The 17,367-nt window shown below is 35.7% G+C and overlaps 1 protein-coding gene across 3 annotated transcripts in view; it reads right to left on the bottom strand.

The window, feature by feature from the left end:
• LOC106073675 (stimulated by retinoic acid gene 6 protein-like) overlaps positions 1 to 16,780 on the bottom strand; it is a 46,845-nt gene extending 30,065 nt beyond the window's left edge. The window contains exons 1-6 of one of the 3 annotated variants that reach the window (XM_056012910.1): positions 16,439 to 16,780; positions 14,438 to 14,563; positions 8,402 to 8,459; positions 7,227 to 7,312; positions 5,091 to 5,224; positions 3,092 to 3,258 (exon numbers count right to left, since the gene is read on the bottom strand). In XM_056012910.1, coding sequence (XP_055868885.1) covers positions 3,092 to 3,258; positions 5,091 to 5,224; positions 7,227 to 7,312; positions 8,402 to 8,459; positions 14,438 to 14,505 — 513 coding nt within the window. In that variant the 5' untranslated portion in view covers positions 14,506 to 14,563; positions 16,439 to 16,780. The remainder of the gene's footprint in view (positions 1 to 3,091; positions 3,259 to 5,090; positions 5,225 to 7,226; positions 7,313 to 8,401; positions 8,460 to 14,437; positions 14,564 to 16,438) is intronic. The other 2 variants (XM_056012909.1, XM_056012908.1) reach the window with 2 other exon arrangements.
• Positions 16,781 to 17,367: the final 587 nt, after the last annotated feature.

Genomic DNA, 17,367 nt, shown 5'->3' with positions numbered 1-17,367 from the left:
TTAAAAAAAACACAGATGTGATTCAATGCAAAGATTTGATCTTATAAAAAACAGAATTAGATTGCATTAAAAAACACAGATGTGATTCAATGTTATAATTTTAATGTTATAAAAAAAGGTAGACTGGATTCAAACAAACATATTTCTAGTTTAAGTTTAAGCTAAACAGACTGGCACTACATATTTCTAGTTTAAGTTTAAGCTAAACAGACTGGCACTATTGTGAAAATTACAAACCACCGTTGAAAATCAAACCTCAAGCGACGCGACCTAGAAACGCACACGACGTAGTCTTTATGAAAAATTCTTAGAACCGTTGGGCTGGAGTTTCAATTCCATCCAGCCACCAAGCTGTAGATGTATTTATCGACACTTTGTGTAAGGCTGCAGTTTGACTTGTTTGCACATCACTTGAGACAATGGTTTAGTTTAAAATAATCTCTGTGCATCAAACTGTTCAATCCTCAATATGCTATCAAGCACTTCAACTGGTAACAATAGAATCCACTTGAATAATGAATATGTTTGCACATGTATAATCCACAACTAGACCCACCTAAATTATACATCTCGAATGCCATTCATAAGAACCTCTACGTTAACTTTCGCTTCAGGAAGATACCAAAAGTGTTGGGTTTACCTCTAGTCAACATAAGCTATACCTTATGGCCCACTAAAAAAAATGGTTCCAGAGATATTTGCAATCATTTGAAGAAAATGCAAACGATAAATTGCCTCATGTTATTTACAAGGAGCACGATATCCCAAATAGCTTAGGGCTTTATCAAGTCTGGATAACAAAGTTTGAATCAGCCAGGAAACCAAATGACTTCAGAGTTGAGCTTAAGACGATTTAAGTATTTCATGAAATGTGAAGGACGTAATTATCTTCTTTTCTTGAAGAAACGTCTTTAATTTATAAGACGACTAGCAGTACACACCTGCTACACCCGTTGATGTTTTCCCAGGCTCGATATTGTTTATTATGGCCTAAGGTACCCCTTTATTTTTTTTTTATTTTAATAAAAGTGCCACATTTTAACAAACCTAACAGTTTTTTAGCCCGTGAATTACTGTATCTGTTACAATGAAATTTCACGGCAATCTCTCTCCTTCCTTCGCTCTCTTTCTCTCTCTCGCTCTCTTTCTCTCTCTCTCGCTCCCTTTCTCTCTCTCGCTCTCTGTGTTTTCTTTTTTTAACCTACACATCGCAATTCATCCGACATAAACTTTTGAATTGATTTGATAATGCGACCCTGACAGATACACGCACTCATATTCTGGGCCCCTAAACTCTAGTTTCACTTATCAGATTTCCTCCCCCGCCAACAACAAAATGTTAGTCCTCGTACACTCAATACATTTTCAAACTATATTATATTTCGACCGTGATCCTCGCCTCACACACACAGCTACACATATACAGTGACACATACACACGCACACACACAGACAACTTCTTACACGCTTTCCGGCCCATTTTTTATTTTAATAACTTTGATATAACTTTTTAAGATCCTCCAAATGAACAACTATTCAGCACGTCTGAGGTCTAGAGGAAAAAAACAACAACATTTTCTGACTCAATTGAAAGTTACATTCCAATTCGCAACGTTTGCATTTCTTTTGGTATTGTGTTCTCTAAGTGAAAAGAAATATCAATTTGGTTTTATTATTTATTTATTTTTTTACCCCTTTTGAATGTAGCGAAATGAAAGCAGATTTAGATCTATCTATTTTTATGCTATGAGGATTCGGAAATGACGTAAGGCAAATTATTAGAAAGTTCACTTAGTGGAAAAGAAATACTATACGGAAGTTCTATTTTCGTGTTATCTTTTTAATGCTTTTTATATTGACTGCTGCATTTTGGGGAAGTACCGAAAATAAAATACAAAGGTTAGAAAGAAAACTTGTTTTCACTATTAGCGATGGTCAGGTAGTGAATATGTCTTATCCGGTCCCTGGTAAGCGTCTAGGAGGTAAAGGAACCTGTGCAAGAAATTTCATGCGAATCAGTACAACAGTTTAAGAGATCTCGTGATCAATTGGTCAGTGGTATTTTACAAACATATAGTAGATAAGAGGTTATTAGACTTAAACTCTGCTAAAGCATTGGTTTTCCTGGCTGATTTATGTTTCATGCTCGTACGAATTAGTCCTAGCATGTGTAATAAGAAATGTGCCTTTATGTGTCAGTCAGGTGACAATTAAGGAAAAGCAAGTGAACGAATGGACCATCGTGTTGTCCGTAGATAAAAAAATTTTTTAAATCTTCCCAATAGGTGAATAGAAGAACTTCTTTTGCAAAAATTTAAGTCTCTTTGGATCCCGCCTTAAACCAACGATCCCTAGCACATTCGCTTTCAGCAAAAAACATTTAAACTCAAATAGACAACAAATTAAGCATAAAACACAAAGTTGTGAGGGTAAGGTCTGTATCACAATTCAAAGATTTATGAATAACTCCACAAAAAGTAAATCCTTATTTCAATTTTAGCCATGCTCACGACTCAAACAGAATCCCATGAGATGAACCTCGCAACTTTAGAATAATCTTAATCTTGATCAGTTTGGTTTTACACGTTTTTGATGTTTCTTCAGAATGGCAGATCATTACATACAACTATATATATATATATAATGTAGAAGTTATTTCCCTTACAGCCAAGCCCAAACTTGCTGCAGTACGGTGGCGAATGGCGGCGGGCAGGCTACGAATCTTAGCAAATCGAGAAAACAGTCCAGAGAGCAAACCTCATGACCAGGTAGCAATGTAGCAATGTAGTACAAACAGAAAGATTGCTGATTTACTAGACCAAATCTGTCCATAGATTACCGATATAACTTGCAGACGTATGTATAATTCGATGACTATGTTATTGTTGTGCCAGGTTCCATTATCCATAGTAGTTTACTTGCCAAAAGTAATTTTCATATATAAAAACAAAAAAAAACGGCTCTATTTAAACCAAACACGGATTTATTTTGGCTCGCTAAGTATCTTTCTTTAACTTACTTGTTAATTAAGGTGATCATGTCCAAATTAAATAAAGGAAATTGTTGTTATAAAAATCTGGCACCAATTTACCTCGAGATCTTCAGCACAATCATCCAGACTGATGACATCAATGATGAAGAACACCCAAATGTACAGCGATCCAAGGGCGTATCCGAAAGCTGTTCTCAGGGCCAGGCAAGCGAAGATGGGGAAGAACACCATCCCGTAAATCAGCATGGACACTATAGCGATCAGAGCTGTTGGATAAAATGACATGCGGCTCTATAGCGTTTATAGATCTATATATTTAATTTGTTTTAATAAGTTTAATTATATATATATATAATATATATATATATACGAGCCTTCGTGGGATGCGATCAATAAAGAAAAAAGTAGTCGATAAAGCGTATTGTTAATTCGAGGTCACTGTTGTAATACAATGTAGCAGTTTGTGCACTGAGCGCGATTTGTAAATACGAAAGATATAAACTCACAGCTTGTTTATATTTGCACAATTTTCTAGAATGGATAATGTGCCATGCCTTGGTATCATTTTATTTTTAAATCATCATTATTATTGCTTTTGAATAGCGCGTTCGCCATGATCTTATAACATGGTCCAATCTCTTTTGTATAAATGTGGGGTAAGGGGTATCTGGGAGGGGATTTCCGTGCTCACTTTAGGAGATAGACGAACCCAACAGTTAACAAGCAAATATGTGCCACAATAAGCTAGTATACATTACGGACTCCTTGCTTGTAATTAAAGGGACATTACTCATAATAAAAATTATTATCAAACGATTCATAACACGTTCATTGTACGTCATTCAAAAATTGGGGCTTCAAAGATATCGGAGGATTTTGTCAAACAATAGAGCGATTGCAATGATAAGCTAGTTATTGTAGGTTCAAGTTAGAAGATGGACTTTAACAGTTCTAAGTGTCATTATTAATAAATCTATTCAGTCTATTTTGTGACAGGATTAAATAATTATCATTTTAATTTGATTTCTAAGATAAAGTAGGCCTATTATTTTAGTATTATATGTTTGTAAGATTGAAACTAACCCGTGCGGTACACATTTCATTCATTTATTCTTCAAACTGATTTTTAATATGTAAGGCGAAATATTATTTAGCTGATCGAAAAATCTATATATGCCTACATTACCACGGTCACCCAAATATCAATCAAAGAAAAGTTGAAGAATCACGGTACCAGGGATTCTTACACTTTGGTAAGGTAATCAAAAAAGGTTAGAATTTTGATTATTTTATAGGCCTCCTTCAGTCGTAGAACGACTATGGTCAAACACTTTTTCATACGGCTGTGGAGCCCTATTTTGGAGAGACACTCCCGTCCACATATACTGCAGGTTAAGGTGGCTTTCGCTTTGGTGGTAGAGGAGCCGGCCATTTTTCGTATATCACGCTTTTCTTCCAGAGCTGAGGCCCATGTTTTCTTGCTGTCCATAGCTTTCTTGGTCACCGTCTCTCTCCAACTAGTGCGATCTAAGGCTATGTCTACCAAATGGTCAGTATCAATGGTCACTGATTTTAAATCCCGTTTTATCACGTCCACGTAACGAAGGTGGGGGCGACCAGTTTTTCTTGAGCCAGACGCGAGTTGCCCGAAGAGAATGAACATGTCCGAGCCAGCGCAGGCGGCGTTGCTTGAGAACTGTAAAGATGCTGGGAAGGCCCGTTCGCGCGGGGGGGGGGGGTAATTCTACAGCGTTGAAAATTGCTCAAATTTGTTATATGTTATCGTTTATTAAATTCATTCATCAATACATTCTGTTCAATTTATACACTCAGAAAGCTTTGGCTATTTCTGGAATGTTTCTCTACATACGAAAATACTCGATACAAATATAGGTCATGGACAAGAGTAATGGTAAGACAAGAAATCTGTTTGTGACAAAGCTCGAAATAAAAATGTTGTAGCTTACGTCTGGATTCAAACTAAAGCCCCGCGTCATAGGTAGGCAGCCCAGTGGTTAATGAATAGATGAATAGATCAGGTCTACAATGTTTCTGTATGTCTCAATAATACAAGGTAGACTAAGAATTGACTCCCTACCTTTCAGTGATATGGGTCCGTCATAATTGATAGCAAACTGTCTCTGTATAGTGATTTGGTACACGAGAAATGCCGTGGCACCAAACGCAGCACAGTACGACAGCCTGGACAGTCTGGTCATCGTGTCCATTGGACTTGAGTAGAGAAAATGAAAACGTCAAGCCAGTTGTTGTTTTTTTAATTTAAAAAAAATATATATTTTAAGTCATTATTTATTATTAGTTATTGTAATTTCTCCTGCATGGACTTGTCTGACATGTGGCTGGCATATTTCTATATTTTCACATTGTAACTGTATAGCTAATAATTAACCATAAATATGTGTACATAATGTAGATTCAAGGTGATGTGATAACATTACAGCAAAAAATACGAGAGCTAAAATGACAAACTATGTGGACAATGCTGTCTGGTCAGGGCTATATGGACAATGCTGTCTGGTCAGGGCTATATGGACAATTATGTCTGGTCAAGGCTATGTGGACAATGCTGTCTGGTCAGGGCTATATGGACAATGCTGTCTGGTCAGGGCTATGTGGACAATGCTGTCTGGTCAGGGCTATATGGACAATTATGTCTGGTCAAGGCTATGTGGACAATGCTGTCTGGTCACGGCTATGTGGACAATGCTGTCTGGTCAGGGCTATGTGGATAATTATGTCTGGTCAAGGCTATGTGGACAATGCTGTCTGGTCAGGGCTATATGGACAATTATGTCTGGTCAAGGCTATGTGGACAATGCTGTCTGGTCAGGGCTATGTGGACAATGCTGTCTGGTCAGGGCTATATGGACAATTATGTCTGGTCAAGGCTATGTGGACAATGCTGTCTGGTCACGGCTATGTGGACAATGCTGTCTGGTCAGGGCTATGTGGATAATTATGTCTGGTCAAGGCTATGTGGACAATGCTGTCTGGTCAGGGCTATATGGACAATTATGTCTGGTCAAGGCTATGTGGACAATGCTGTCTGGTCAGGGCTATGTGGACAATGCTGTCTTGTCAGGGCTATGTGGACAATTATGTCTGGTCAAGGCTATGTGGACAATACTGTCTGGTCAAGGTTATTTGGACAATTATGTCTAGTCAGGGTTATGTGGACAATGCTGTCTGGTCACGGCTATGTGGACAATGCTGTCTGGTCAGGGCTATGTGGACAATTATGTCTGGTCAAGGCTATGTGGATAATGCTGTCTGGTCAGGGCTATATGGACAATTATGTCTGGTCAAGGCTATGTGGACAATGCTGTCTGGTCACGGCTATGTGGACAATGCTGTCTGTTCAGGGCTATGTGGACAATTATGTCTGGTCAAGGCTATGTGGACAATGCTGTCTGGTCAGGGCTATATGGACAATTATGTCTGGTCAAGGCTATGTGGACAATGCTGTCTGGTCAGGGCTATGTGGACAATGCTGTCTTGTCAGGGTTATGTGGACAATTATGTCTGGTCAAGGCTATGTGGACAATGCTGTCTGGTCAAGGTTATGTGGACAATTATGTCTAGTCAGGGTTATGTGGACAATGCTGTCTGGTCACGGCTATGTGGACAATGCTGTCTGGTCAGGGCTATGTGGACAATTATGTCTGGTCAAGGCTATGTGGACAATGCTGTCTGGTCAGGGCCGTGTGAACAATGCTGTCTGGTCAGGGCTATGTGGACAATGCTGTCTGGTCAGGGTTATGTGGACAATGCTGTCTGGTCAGGGCTATGTGGACAATGCTGTCTGGTCAAGGCTATACGGACAATGCTGTCTGGTCAGGGCTATGTGGACAATGCTGTCTGGTCAGGGCTATGTGGACAATGCTGTCTGGTCAGGGTTATGTGGACAATTATGTCTGGTCAGGGCTATGTGAACAATATTGTCTGGTCAGGGTTATGTGGACAATGATGTCTGGTCAGGGCTATGTAGACAATGTTGTCTAGTCTATCTTTGACAAAATTATCTTGTTAGGTCAATGTCGACAATTTTGACTGTTTGCGCCTACGGGGTACCTTGCTAAATGAGTAAATAAATGTTGCAAATCTTTCGTTTATTGTGATTAGTTTCAATACACAATTTGGCCAGGCAGAAAATGTTTACAATGAGAGATAAAGAGACACAATGAACATAGGATGAACATTTTTCAAAACTCACTAAACAAGTCCTGGACGTCCACGTAAGAAATCTTTCCATCTCTGAGTGCGATTCATTGTGAAGGCCATCAGAATGGTCAAACAAAACTGGACACATACAAATGAAAAAGTGACATATAATTTAAAACTAAAAGAAACATTATTACTATTCCTCTATTCAGCTTACAAATTCATGGGCACTGGGAGGGTGGGAGTGGCTCTTGAAAACGGCTCTAACAATTTTCATATAAATTTGACAGTTGATGTACATCTTTGGAAATTACTTGTTGTTTCGGGCCACATTGAGAAAACTCTAGTTTGACCATTATAACGTTTCTAAGTCTAAAAAAGTTTAAATTTTGCTAGAGGTCTAGAAAATCTTTATCTTGAACAGAGTTCAACAGACTAAGTCTTTGTGTATTTCCACAGGTAGGCCCTATTCATTAAAGAATTAAAAGTTCAGGAACATTTTGCGCAACGAATACAACGTCTGGATCCACAGGCCTATCATTAAAAACGTATGCACGCTGACTTAAGTAAATTAATACATACGCGTAACCAGGATTTGTATCGTGTGTTTGGGAAACGGGGAGTGGTAGAAGATGTTCTATCTGTAGTTCTAAATATATCTTTCGTTAGTTCGAGTAAAATATTCGGTCCTACGAAAGATAAACTTTATAAAGGAGGAATCGTCTTTTTTGAACAAGTATTTTTTTTTTATATTTGACTGTTTCAAAAATGCCTTTATATACAAATGAAATTTAATATTTATCCAGTTGTGTTTTGTTAGCGACAGAAAATGTATTAACGCTAACTACTTTTTAAAACAAGCGTGTCAATGAATTAAAACGCTAATACATATTTCCGATCAATATATATCTTTCGTAACATTTCTACCCAATGCATAAGTAGATAAGATACTGCCTGTGTTCTGCCTTGCGATGAAGAGACTCTAACAAAATCTTTAACTCAGCAACGTGAGAAACAAAGACATGGTTTTACAATTTAGTCAAGTGACTTAGTACTCTTAATTGGGTCCAATTTATTTGTTTCCAGTCTCATACTTTATGTTAAATAGTACCATCTACTACAGGCGAGATTTAAAAAAAAAAAGGTTCAAGAGAATATCATATAGCATAGTGTGGGCCAAGGAACAAATACCATGAAGTAATTGTAACAATGCTGGGTTATACTTACAGCTGGGATCAATGAGAACTGGTAGAATTTGATTTCGTCTATAGCAGATATACATTCTCTGGAATAAAGAGAAAGATAGAGTCTTATATACAAATATTTTATTTTAATTAACAACAAAGCTCATATTAAGCGTTCTTGTATCAATTAGTTAGGATCAGTCATGTTATTAAATTTTTAATAGATCTGGACTAAAACGAATTAATAATTTTTTTTTATTTTTTTTTTAAAAGACGACGACATGAATTCCAGGCAAACGCGGTAACCACTCCACAATGAACATAGAAAATTGTTTAGTTATTTGTTGTTTCTAGTTCATGTTTGTGTTCACTAAGCCCTGAGACGGCAGCCTAATATAGAGGGGACTAATTCAACTTATACCACCACTTCAGTCAAATATAATAGTTAATAAGCTAATTGTTTTCATTTTTTTATCGATTCTTGTGTTGTCAGGTAAAAGAAATAATTGTGCAAAATTTCAGCTAGATCCGAGATTGGGTGTCGCGCGCGCGCGTGTGTGCGTGTGTGTGTGTGTGTGTGTGTTTGTGCGCGCGTGTGCGTGCGTGTGTCCTAACGTGAGAAATCTGGCTGCTCATTACTATGTCTATAATACAGGTATAGCCAAGCTTGTCTTTTGGGGTCTAAACATCATTAGGTGTGCATCATTTCATGTGTATTAAATTTGTAAAATGAAACAAAAAGAAAAATGATTCCGATAGACAAAAAAATCTTGACTTCATTACACCTTGTCCCTGTTTTAGAATAATTGCCTTTTTAAAAATATGTTTACAAAGCTTATATTAATTAAGTCTGTCCGTCTAACTGTCCGTCATGGTGAATACTTTTATAACAGTTGTTTCTCCCAATTCTCATTTCTTGAATCAAGTTGAAACTTTGCTTTTAATTATTCATTCTCGATGACATGATATGATTTTAAAAAAAAAATAATCAATTAGTCGTAATTAATTAATTTAGTTTTTAAATAGAAAAGGGAGATAAACATTGCAATATTGAGAGATGTGACACCTATTGAGCGTCTCTCTTTCTTCACTCAATGTAAGCTTTGTTTTTAAAGTAAGCATTTGTTATATTTTGCTTGTCTAATAAATTTATAACCGAGGCTCGAGCTACATAAAAGGCGGCTATGCCGAATAAAATAACCCTGTCTCTTTATCACCACAAAGAAGTTGTCAAACTCAACAGGAATGACTCGGCTAAATTTCTTAAGCGATTTCTCAGCCACCTAAACACATTGAACACTTACAATGTTAGCACATACTCACACACCCACACTGATAGACACACATGTAGGCTGATGTGCTGTGGGACGTCATTAAACAGTTCTCTATATTTAAATTCCTAGCATTCTATCGATCGTGTTAGTTTACCCAGCTTACACCTGGCCTGGTGTGCGCGTGCGACGGATGAGATACTCAGAACTTCTTTTCTAATTCATCAACCCATTGATGGGTTGTGGCGATAATGTTAAGGCCAAAGACGAGTTTGGAATATTTTAATTTTAAGAGTTTCTTTTAATATACTTTTTATTTATATATTGCATTTTAGTCATTAGCGTTGAGTTTGTTTTTAAAAGGAGGATAGCTTCAAACTATTTTTAAAAATAAATGAACACTACAAAAGTAATATCAAAGTTGTGTCTTTATACAAAGTTAATAACTCAATCTGTCCACCATACCGTCTGGGTCAATATGTTTAGAAGTTATTGTCTCCCATTTCTCATTCTAGGATCAAGTTGAAATTCAGAATAATTATTCATAGTCGAAGACAATACACGAATCAGTATTAAAAAGGAAAAGAACTAATAAGTTAATTAATTAGTGGTAGCTAATTTTGTTATATATATATATAAAGGGGAGATAAACATTACAGTATTGCTTAAAAATGACAATGATTGTGCATGCTTTCCTTTATATAAGCTTTTTTTTTTTTAAAAAAAATTTAAAAAAAAAATGGGGCTTTTCCTTCCTAACTTGGTTCGCTCTAGTAAGTGACTAAACCATTAGATAAGATAAGATAATTTTATTGATCCAATCGAATGGAAATTCAGTTTGACTACAATTGACAACATCAGCGTAACTATTGTACAACAACAGCATAGATAAAAAATTAGGGCCACATCGGTATGAAACACGTACACACTTAAAACCAGCGCTTTATGAATTAGACTTCTATGTACTTCTCGATGACGACAGTTGATCTTGTAACACTCTGACCGAAACTGGGATAAATAACAATATGAAAATACAAATTGTATTTCCTAATAGTTGCGTGGCTCATACGTGACAATGTCCACTGCATTAAGGAACCGAACGATCCATCGTCGCAGAGATGGGTTTCGGTGCCTCGGTGACTGTTGTAAATGTAATGAAATTAAATGTATTGTATACTTATGAAGTTTGTTCATCACCATAGTGATGCCAAGTTCTAGAATAAATCTTTTGTATTTATTTAGAAAGTATTTCTGTTAGAGTTTATACTTAAAATTAGTATTTCCGACATTACGCGGTTGTTTGAGTGATCAGACTTTGTTGGATAGGAAGAATACCCAAATATTAAACATTCTCAACTCAAATCTATGCAATCGAATTGAATTATCTACTGAAACCCATAGTTACAATTAGTAAATTCATTCTATATTGAAGCTTGACGAAGATAGGGGCCCCCCTGGGCTACGTCTACCAATAATAATAATAATTTTATTTATAAAGCGCAATTAACAAACAAAATGTAGGCTCAAGGCGCTGTGATAACATAATTACAATCATAAACTTAATTTACAGACGTTCAGACAAAGGGAAGGTAATAACGTTTTTATTAGAGACTTTAACACTTGTAAGTCTTAGTTTTCCTGGCTGATTCAAGCAAACCATTCCATGCTCTAATAGCACTAGGGAAAATGGAGCATTTTATTAGATTAGTGTCTTCTTGAAGAGTGTTACTTCTCACATAATTTCATATATAGTCTGTGTTGACCTCTTATGTTATTGCGCAGAGATTGCTGAGGAAAAGAGAACAACGCTGGCAGAAGAAAAACGCCAGAGAAGAAAAGCAAGGCCCGAGACACTAGCTCCAGCTGGAATAACCTGCCCAGAGCGCAGCCGAACATTTCGGGCTTACATAGGTCTCACCAGCCACATGAGGAGGCACAAAACCCCAGTGCAAAGCCCTCAGCCCCCTGGATGACAAAGTGGTCATCATCGAACCACGATGGACGAATTATATCATTACGTTAGGAACCAAATATCCTTTTGGTACTTAACAAGGAAGTCAGTTTACATCAAATAATTCCCATAAAGTTTATTTAATGTGATTTGTTTTTCGTTTGATTTATGTAGTCTGACTTGAAAAACCCAAGTAAATAATTCCTGCTCATTCCATCTTTTTCCCTTTACAAAAAAAATATTTAAAAGACAGTTTAATGTGGAAACACAAACTGAAAATCGGCCCCCGAAGTGGTCCACCCAGGCAAGTATCAATATTATCAGAAAGAACATCAGAATGAAATTCTATCAAAGACATATGACAGAGGAGAATAGAGAAAGAACGTTGACAGATCTTGTCTGGTGACCCAGCGGTCCAGCAAACCAAAGGATAGGTGAAAAGTTAATGTGAAATTAAATGTGAACCTGGCCTAACTGATGTCTTATAATTAATGTTCTGATTTTATAATTAAAAATTTTCCTTTAGTTAAGTGTTCTATAACTTTGTGTACACATTACAGTTCACGCGATAATATGAAAAATTAATTATTAATTGTTGTTTTAAATTATGAGCAACTTATATGCATACTAAATAGTTTTTTTCTCTTTAAAAAAAAGTAAACTTTTTTTTTCGTGTAAATGTAGTAGTTAGTATGACAGAACTTACTTAACTTAGCAATACGAATGATATAAAATCAAAAACCGTTTGCATAAATAAATCTAAAATATGGTATCTCATGTTCTCCTTCTTAAAGAACCTCCAGTATTTGTTTCTATTAATAGTGAATAGTTGTAAAAGTGGTGTTTTTTTATGAAAAAACTGCTTGCATAAGTGATTTAAATAATTAGATTTTTCGCTTTTAGAAAAGAAAAAAAGTAGCCGATGCATCAAAACTTTGAATGGACTAAAATATTATGATGTCAGATTATCAATCTCTTTTCTTGTTTACGAGATCTAAACGGGACAGATGGACAGACATTTCAAACAAAACTAATTGCGTCTTTTTCCCTTTCTGGGGCCGCTAAAAAAATAGTAAAAAAAAATATTATTTTAAAACAACGCTTTCATTAAAGAGCACCAAAAAGTATCTAATAACAAACAAAAATCAAAGCGTCGTTTTTTTTTAATTTTTAAAATTTCTATTTTTATTTAAAGTTTTGTATTTTCCATTCCATGTTACGCCAAAAAGTGTGTGTGTGTGCGTGTTTGTTCTTTTTTTTTTTTTAAATTATTGAACGCAACAGAATTTCACTGTTTACATTTTGTTCTTTTATTAGGTAGGCCTCTATCAATTTCATTCTATCTATAAATTGCACGATTATTATTTTTTTCTGTGATTAATAAATGTTTCAAGCGTTTTCGTATAGAAATGTTACTTTAAAGTAGAACTATAGCACTGAATAAATGTTTTAGTAACATTTGTAAGTCTCTACCTTGTCGCGTTAGGATTTCATTTTAGAATCCGAGTTACATCCTGTTTGTCAGGTTTACCCACACCTGAATCAGAAAAGTGCAAATTCAAGAACGTCATTTACATTTTTCTCCCTTGTTTTACTTTTCATAAATTATAATATATGTCAGTGACTATTTAAAAAAAAAAGTTTAATTATTTTCCAACCATCTTTAGCCAGTTTTTTAATCGAGTCACAAAAGTGCTAGTTCAAAGTGATATTTTTTAATGATCAAATATCTCGTTCCAAAGTCAATAAAATATGCTTCTAATAGCATAGCAGACTTGTCCAGTCTAAATATATAGAGAGAGCGACATATAGGATATATGCTTCTAATAGCATAGCAGACTTGTCCAGTCTAAATATATAGAGAGAGCGACATATAGGATATATGTTACCGGCAAAGCGCGAAATCAGGCATTCGATAGATTAGAGTGCCCGAAACGTCTAAGCAAAATGAGAAATTATTTCTCCATTTCAGACTGTGCCTAAGCATTTTTTTAAATGTCTAGGACACCTATAGAATGACTACAACCGCTTTAGGAAAACTGTTAAATGATAATTTAAAAATCTTTTATTAATAGCATACATTTCTCGGAATAGTATCCCAGTTCGACTGAGATGCAGAAATGTAAATAATTGAGTCTTGTTCCTTAAAGCGTGGAGTATGTTTAATTACGACTGTCTAAGTGTGTGCATGCTTTGTACAACTGGATTGTACTAGGTAAAATGTTGATACGAAAGATGTTTCAAATTGCGTTGTATGAAAGACAAAAGAAAATAGTTCTATTATATAATCAAGGCGACTAAGAATGAATCACTTGAATAGATATTGATAAAGTCTTTCTAGGTGAGGTTTTATCTTGTATTGTTGTCCTATGGGTTTCAAGTTTAAGGTGTCTGGTAAGTCTTAATGGGTCTCACGACATTTTTTCTCAACATAAGATAAGTTATAATCACAAAGGAAAAGTTGGAAATGCAATAAGAAAACGCGTACAAATAAAATATGTAGACTTTTCTTTATCGGCAGATTAAAAAAAATTATCTTTGTAATTATATAAGTTAAGATGGCTGATTAGATAATTATTATATTGATTTGTATTTGTATTTAACAAGAAACTAACAAAAAAAAATATTTAAAAATAAGAGGATTGTGCAAGAGTTTAGGAATTATTTTGATTCTATTTTGCTGTTCCGTGTGAACAGTTCTACCCGCTCGATGTTTCGGCATCTTTAATTCGCACTTTGCCGGTAGCACATTGCCTATAGAGCGTGCCTGATCCATAGACTATATATAGTATTTATAGTATATAAAATGTTTGAGTCGACATAAGAAACATTAAACAGAAAACATTGGAAGACTTACTCTTGAGTTTCGTTCGAGTTCCTCAAAGCGTTCAGTCTCTGAAGGTAGTGCAATGCTGTACTAGCCATAGTGGCTCAGGATCGCTACCTCTGGCGAGGATGGAAGAATTAAGATTTCACTTGTAGACTGGAATAAACAGAAGACAGTAAAAGTTCCCTCGACCTATATTCTCCTCCCTACCTTTAGTGCTCTTTTACAGTGACTGCATCGCGACGCTAAAGACCTGTCATTGCAGTAAATGTTAATACTAGGTACTATTATTAATAACTAGTATGTTTACTGCACCCGCCCCACCACCGTCCCACCAAAAAGATTGGACCATAGTGCTTTGTGAAGGCTATTATAAGAATGACAGTTGCGCTATAAAAAGAGAGCTCACTATTAAAGAATTACAAGCACTACAATGGATTTACAAAATATTCATCGTTTTTATGTGTACTCTAGTGATATACAGACTCTTACAAATATTGATTTATAATGGAACTATGGGGGGAAAATAAGTTAAATTTGCCGCTGTATGATTAGTTATTGTGTTTTAAGTACTGTTTAAATTTTTTACACCTTAAACTATAATTGCGGAGAGCCGTGTAGGTGACTATATATAAATAACAGACTTTACTTTTAAAATATTCTGGTTGAGTTTTATCATTTCAGGTTGATTTAGTATAGGTCTATACTTCACTAAGAGCTTATCTTGGTTTTATGTATTCATAAAAAGATAGTTAAAAAGAATTGTCACTTAAAGATGCTTTAGAACAAAAGTTAACAAGATTTTTACTATCAGTAAGACATTTTTTTTATGAATAATTGAATTTAAAAAAAATACATATTTTCTTTATTCGTCCTCGTAAAGAAAAACAGCTCCTGGTTTTAGCTGTCCATTCGAGACCAAATGCTGTCTGCAACGCATGGTCTCGGTCCATCTGTCGCGTAGAGATATGAGAAATTAAAAGCGCTATGAAAATCGATTTCACCATTTTCTGTATCATGCACCAAATTCATGTATCGTGCACCAAATTCCTGTATCGTGCACCAAATTCCTGTATCGTGCACCAAATTCCTGTATCGTGCACCAAATTCCTGTATCGTTCACCAAATTCCTGTATCGTGCACCAAATTCCTGTATCATGCACCAAATTCCTGTATCATGCACCAAATTCCTGTATCGTTCACCAAATTCCTGTATCGTGCACCAAATTAAAGCAACGTCCACTTGTGATCTTCTGTAACATTGTCTCTTTGTGTTAATAATAATTTTTGTGTTTTAAAATTGTGCAGACTTTTGTTTTGGGCTTTTTTTTTTCATACTCATAAACCCCCCCCCCTTTTTTTTTTAAACAAGAATGGAAAGTCTTATATAGTAAACTCTATTATATGGAATGAATAACACAGAGTAAATAGATACATAACCTGGTTAGATATCTGGAAATTTTCATGTAAAATGGTAGTAATCTTTGACTGAATTACGAAGTCTAAAAATTTGAACTAGAGTAAATGATGTAATGTGCAACTGATACCTATCATCTCCAGAAAGCTCTCACTTTTGCTGAAAAGAATAATTGCATATTATTTCCACACATTTCAAATACAGCCTGTTGTAGTTTGTTTGTATTGTTGCCTTACAATCTGTCAACTGTACAGGAATGAATGTGTGTAGGACTGACTCTCGATGAGTTTGTGTCACATTAACTCCCTTTACTAATTTATGTCTAATGAATCATTCTGATTATAAATCAAATGTGAGAAATACAAATAATCCTGTAATAATAATGTCACAGCTTACAAATCTGACAAATAAACGAAAATGCCATGTTTATATTTGATTAAAACAAAAATTAAGACAACTGAATGGAACTTAGGGGCGGTTAAATTCTCTCACTCTCTCTTTCTTTCATGCACACACTCACAACTAAAGCAACAACACTCTCAAATACTTTCGTCCAAATACTACATGGCTATATAATTTTGAAAATTAGACTTCAAATTTTGTTCAAATATTACCTGTAATAATGTTACCTTTCCAATAATCAGGCTATTTTGTTTTGTCTGCCTTAATATAGCACATTTGATAGACGAATAATCCCTTGGTTTTTCATTTCTATGTGTTTATATTTATCCAACGAAATATTCTCCATCAAGTCCTATGTTTGAATCAAAACACACCACTCCGAGTGAGTTAGAACAGCTAAGCAGATTACATTACATCCAAGTAATGCGGGCCACACATACACACCGCTCGACAGCAGACGAATTCAACCAAGCGAAGCCATGGAGGACTGTTGAAAACTGGGTCGATATGCTTGCATAAGTTCGCGATACTGGACACGACGTAATTCTACGTGAGAGGGTGAATTGATTTGGTTGTCTATCGGCTCCCACGAAGTTCAATGTTTGCCAAGGGTGTGTCTGACTTCTGCAGTTCGGACTCTTAAACATTTTCTTTTTTTTTCTGTTTACCAGTGCTGTTCATAATGAACAACCTAATTGTATGTGGGTTTTTTTTTTCTTCATATGTGGGAGGAAAATGTAAACAATATTGCTAAGGAGATCAATACATTTAAACTTAATAAGTTCATTGATTTATTTGAATTCGATGACTCGAGAAAGAGGCCAAGCTTGGCAGTGCTGTATTTGGGTTTGAAAAGCTATTCGGAATGTGCGCCCTTTATAGGTCAAGATGTTATAGGTTAGTGCTAAATATTTCGCGGGGGCCCTAATTTATATCTTGTCTTGCCTAAAAGAAATGCTGAGTTTACCTATAGCCAGCATAAGCCATAGCTTAGAGCCCCCACTTGGTTGGACGACCACCACCCACCCCCGAAAATGTTTTCAACCATGTTTCAATCATTTTGAGGACAGAGCAATGGGGAAAAAATACCTTATGTTGGTAATGGCCCCATATCTCAAAAAGTGTGGGGCCTTATCAAATC

The sequence above is a fragment of the Biomphalaria glabrata genome, chromosome 15 (assembly GCF_947242115.1).
Source record: "Biomphalaria glabrata chromosome 15, xgBioGlab47.1, whole genome shotgun sequence".
NCBI classification, from domain to species: domain Eukaryota; kingdom Metazoa; phylum Mollusca; class Gastropoda; family Planorbidae; genus Biomphalaria; species Biomphalaria glabrata.
This window is presented reverse-complemented; position numbering and strand designations above follow the sequence as displayed.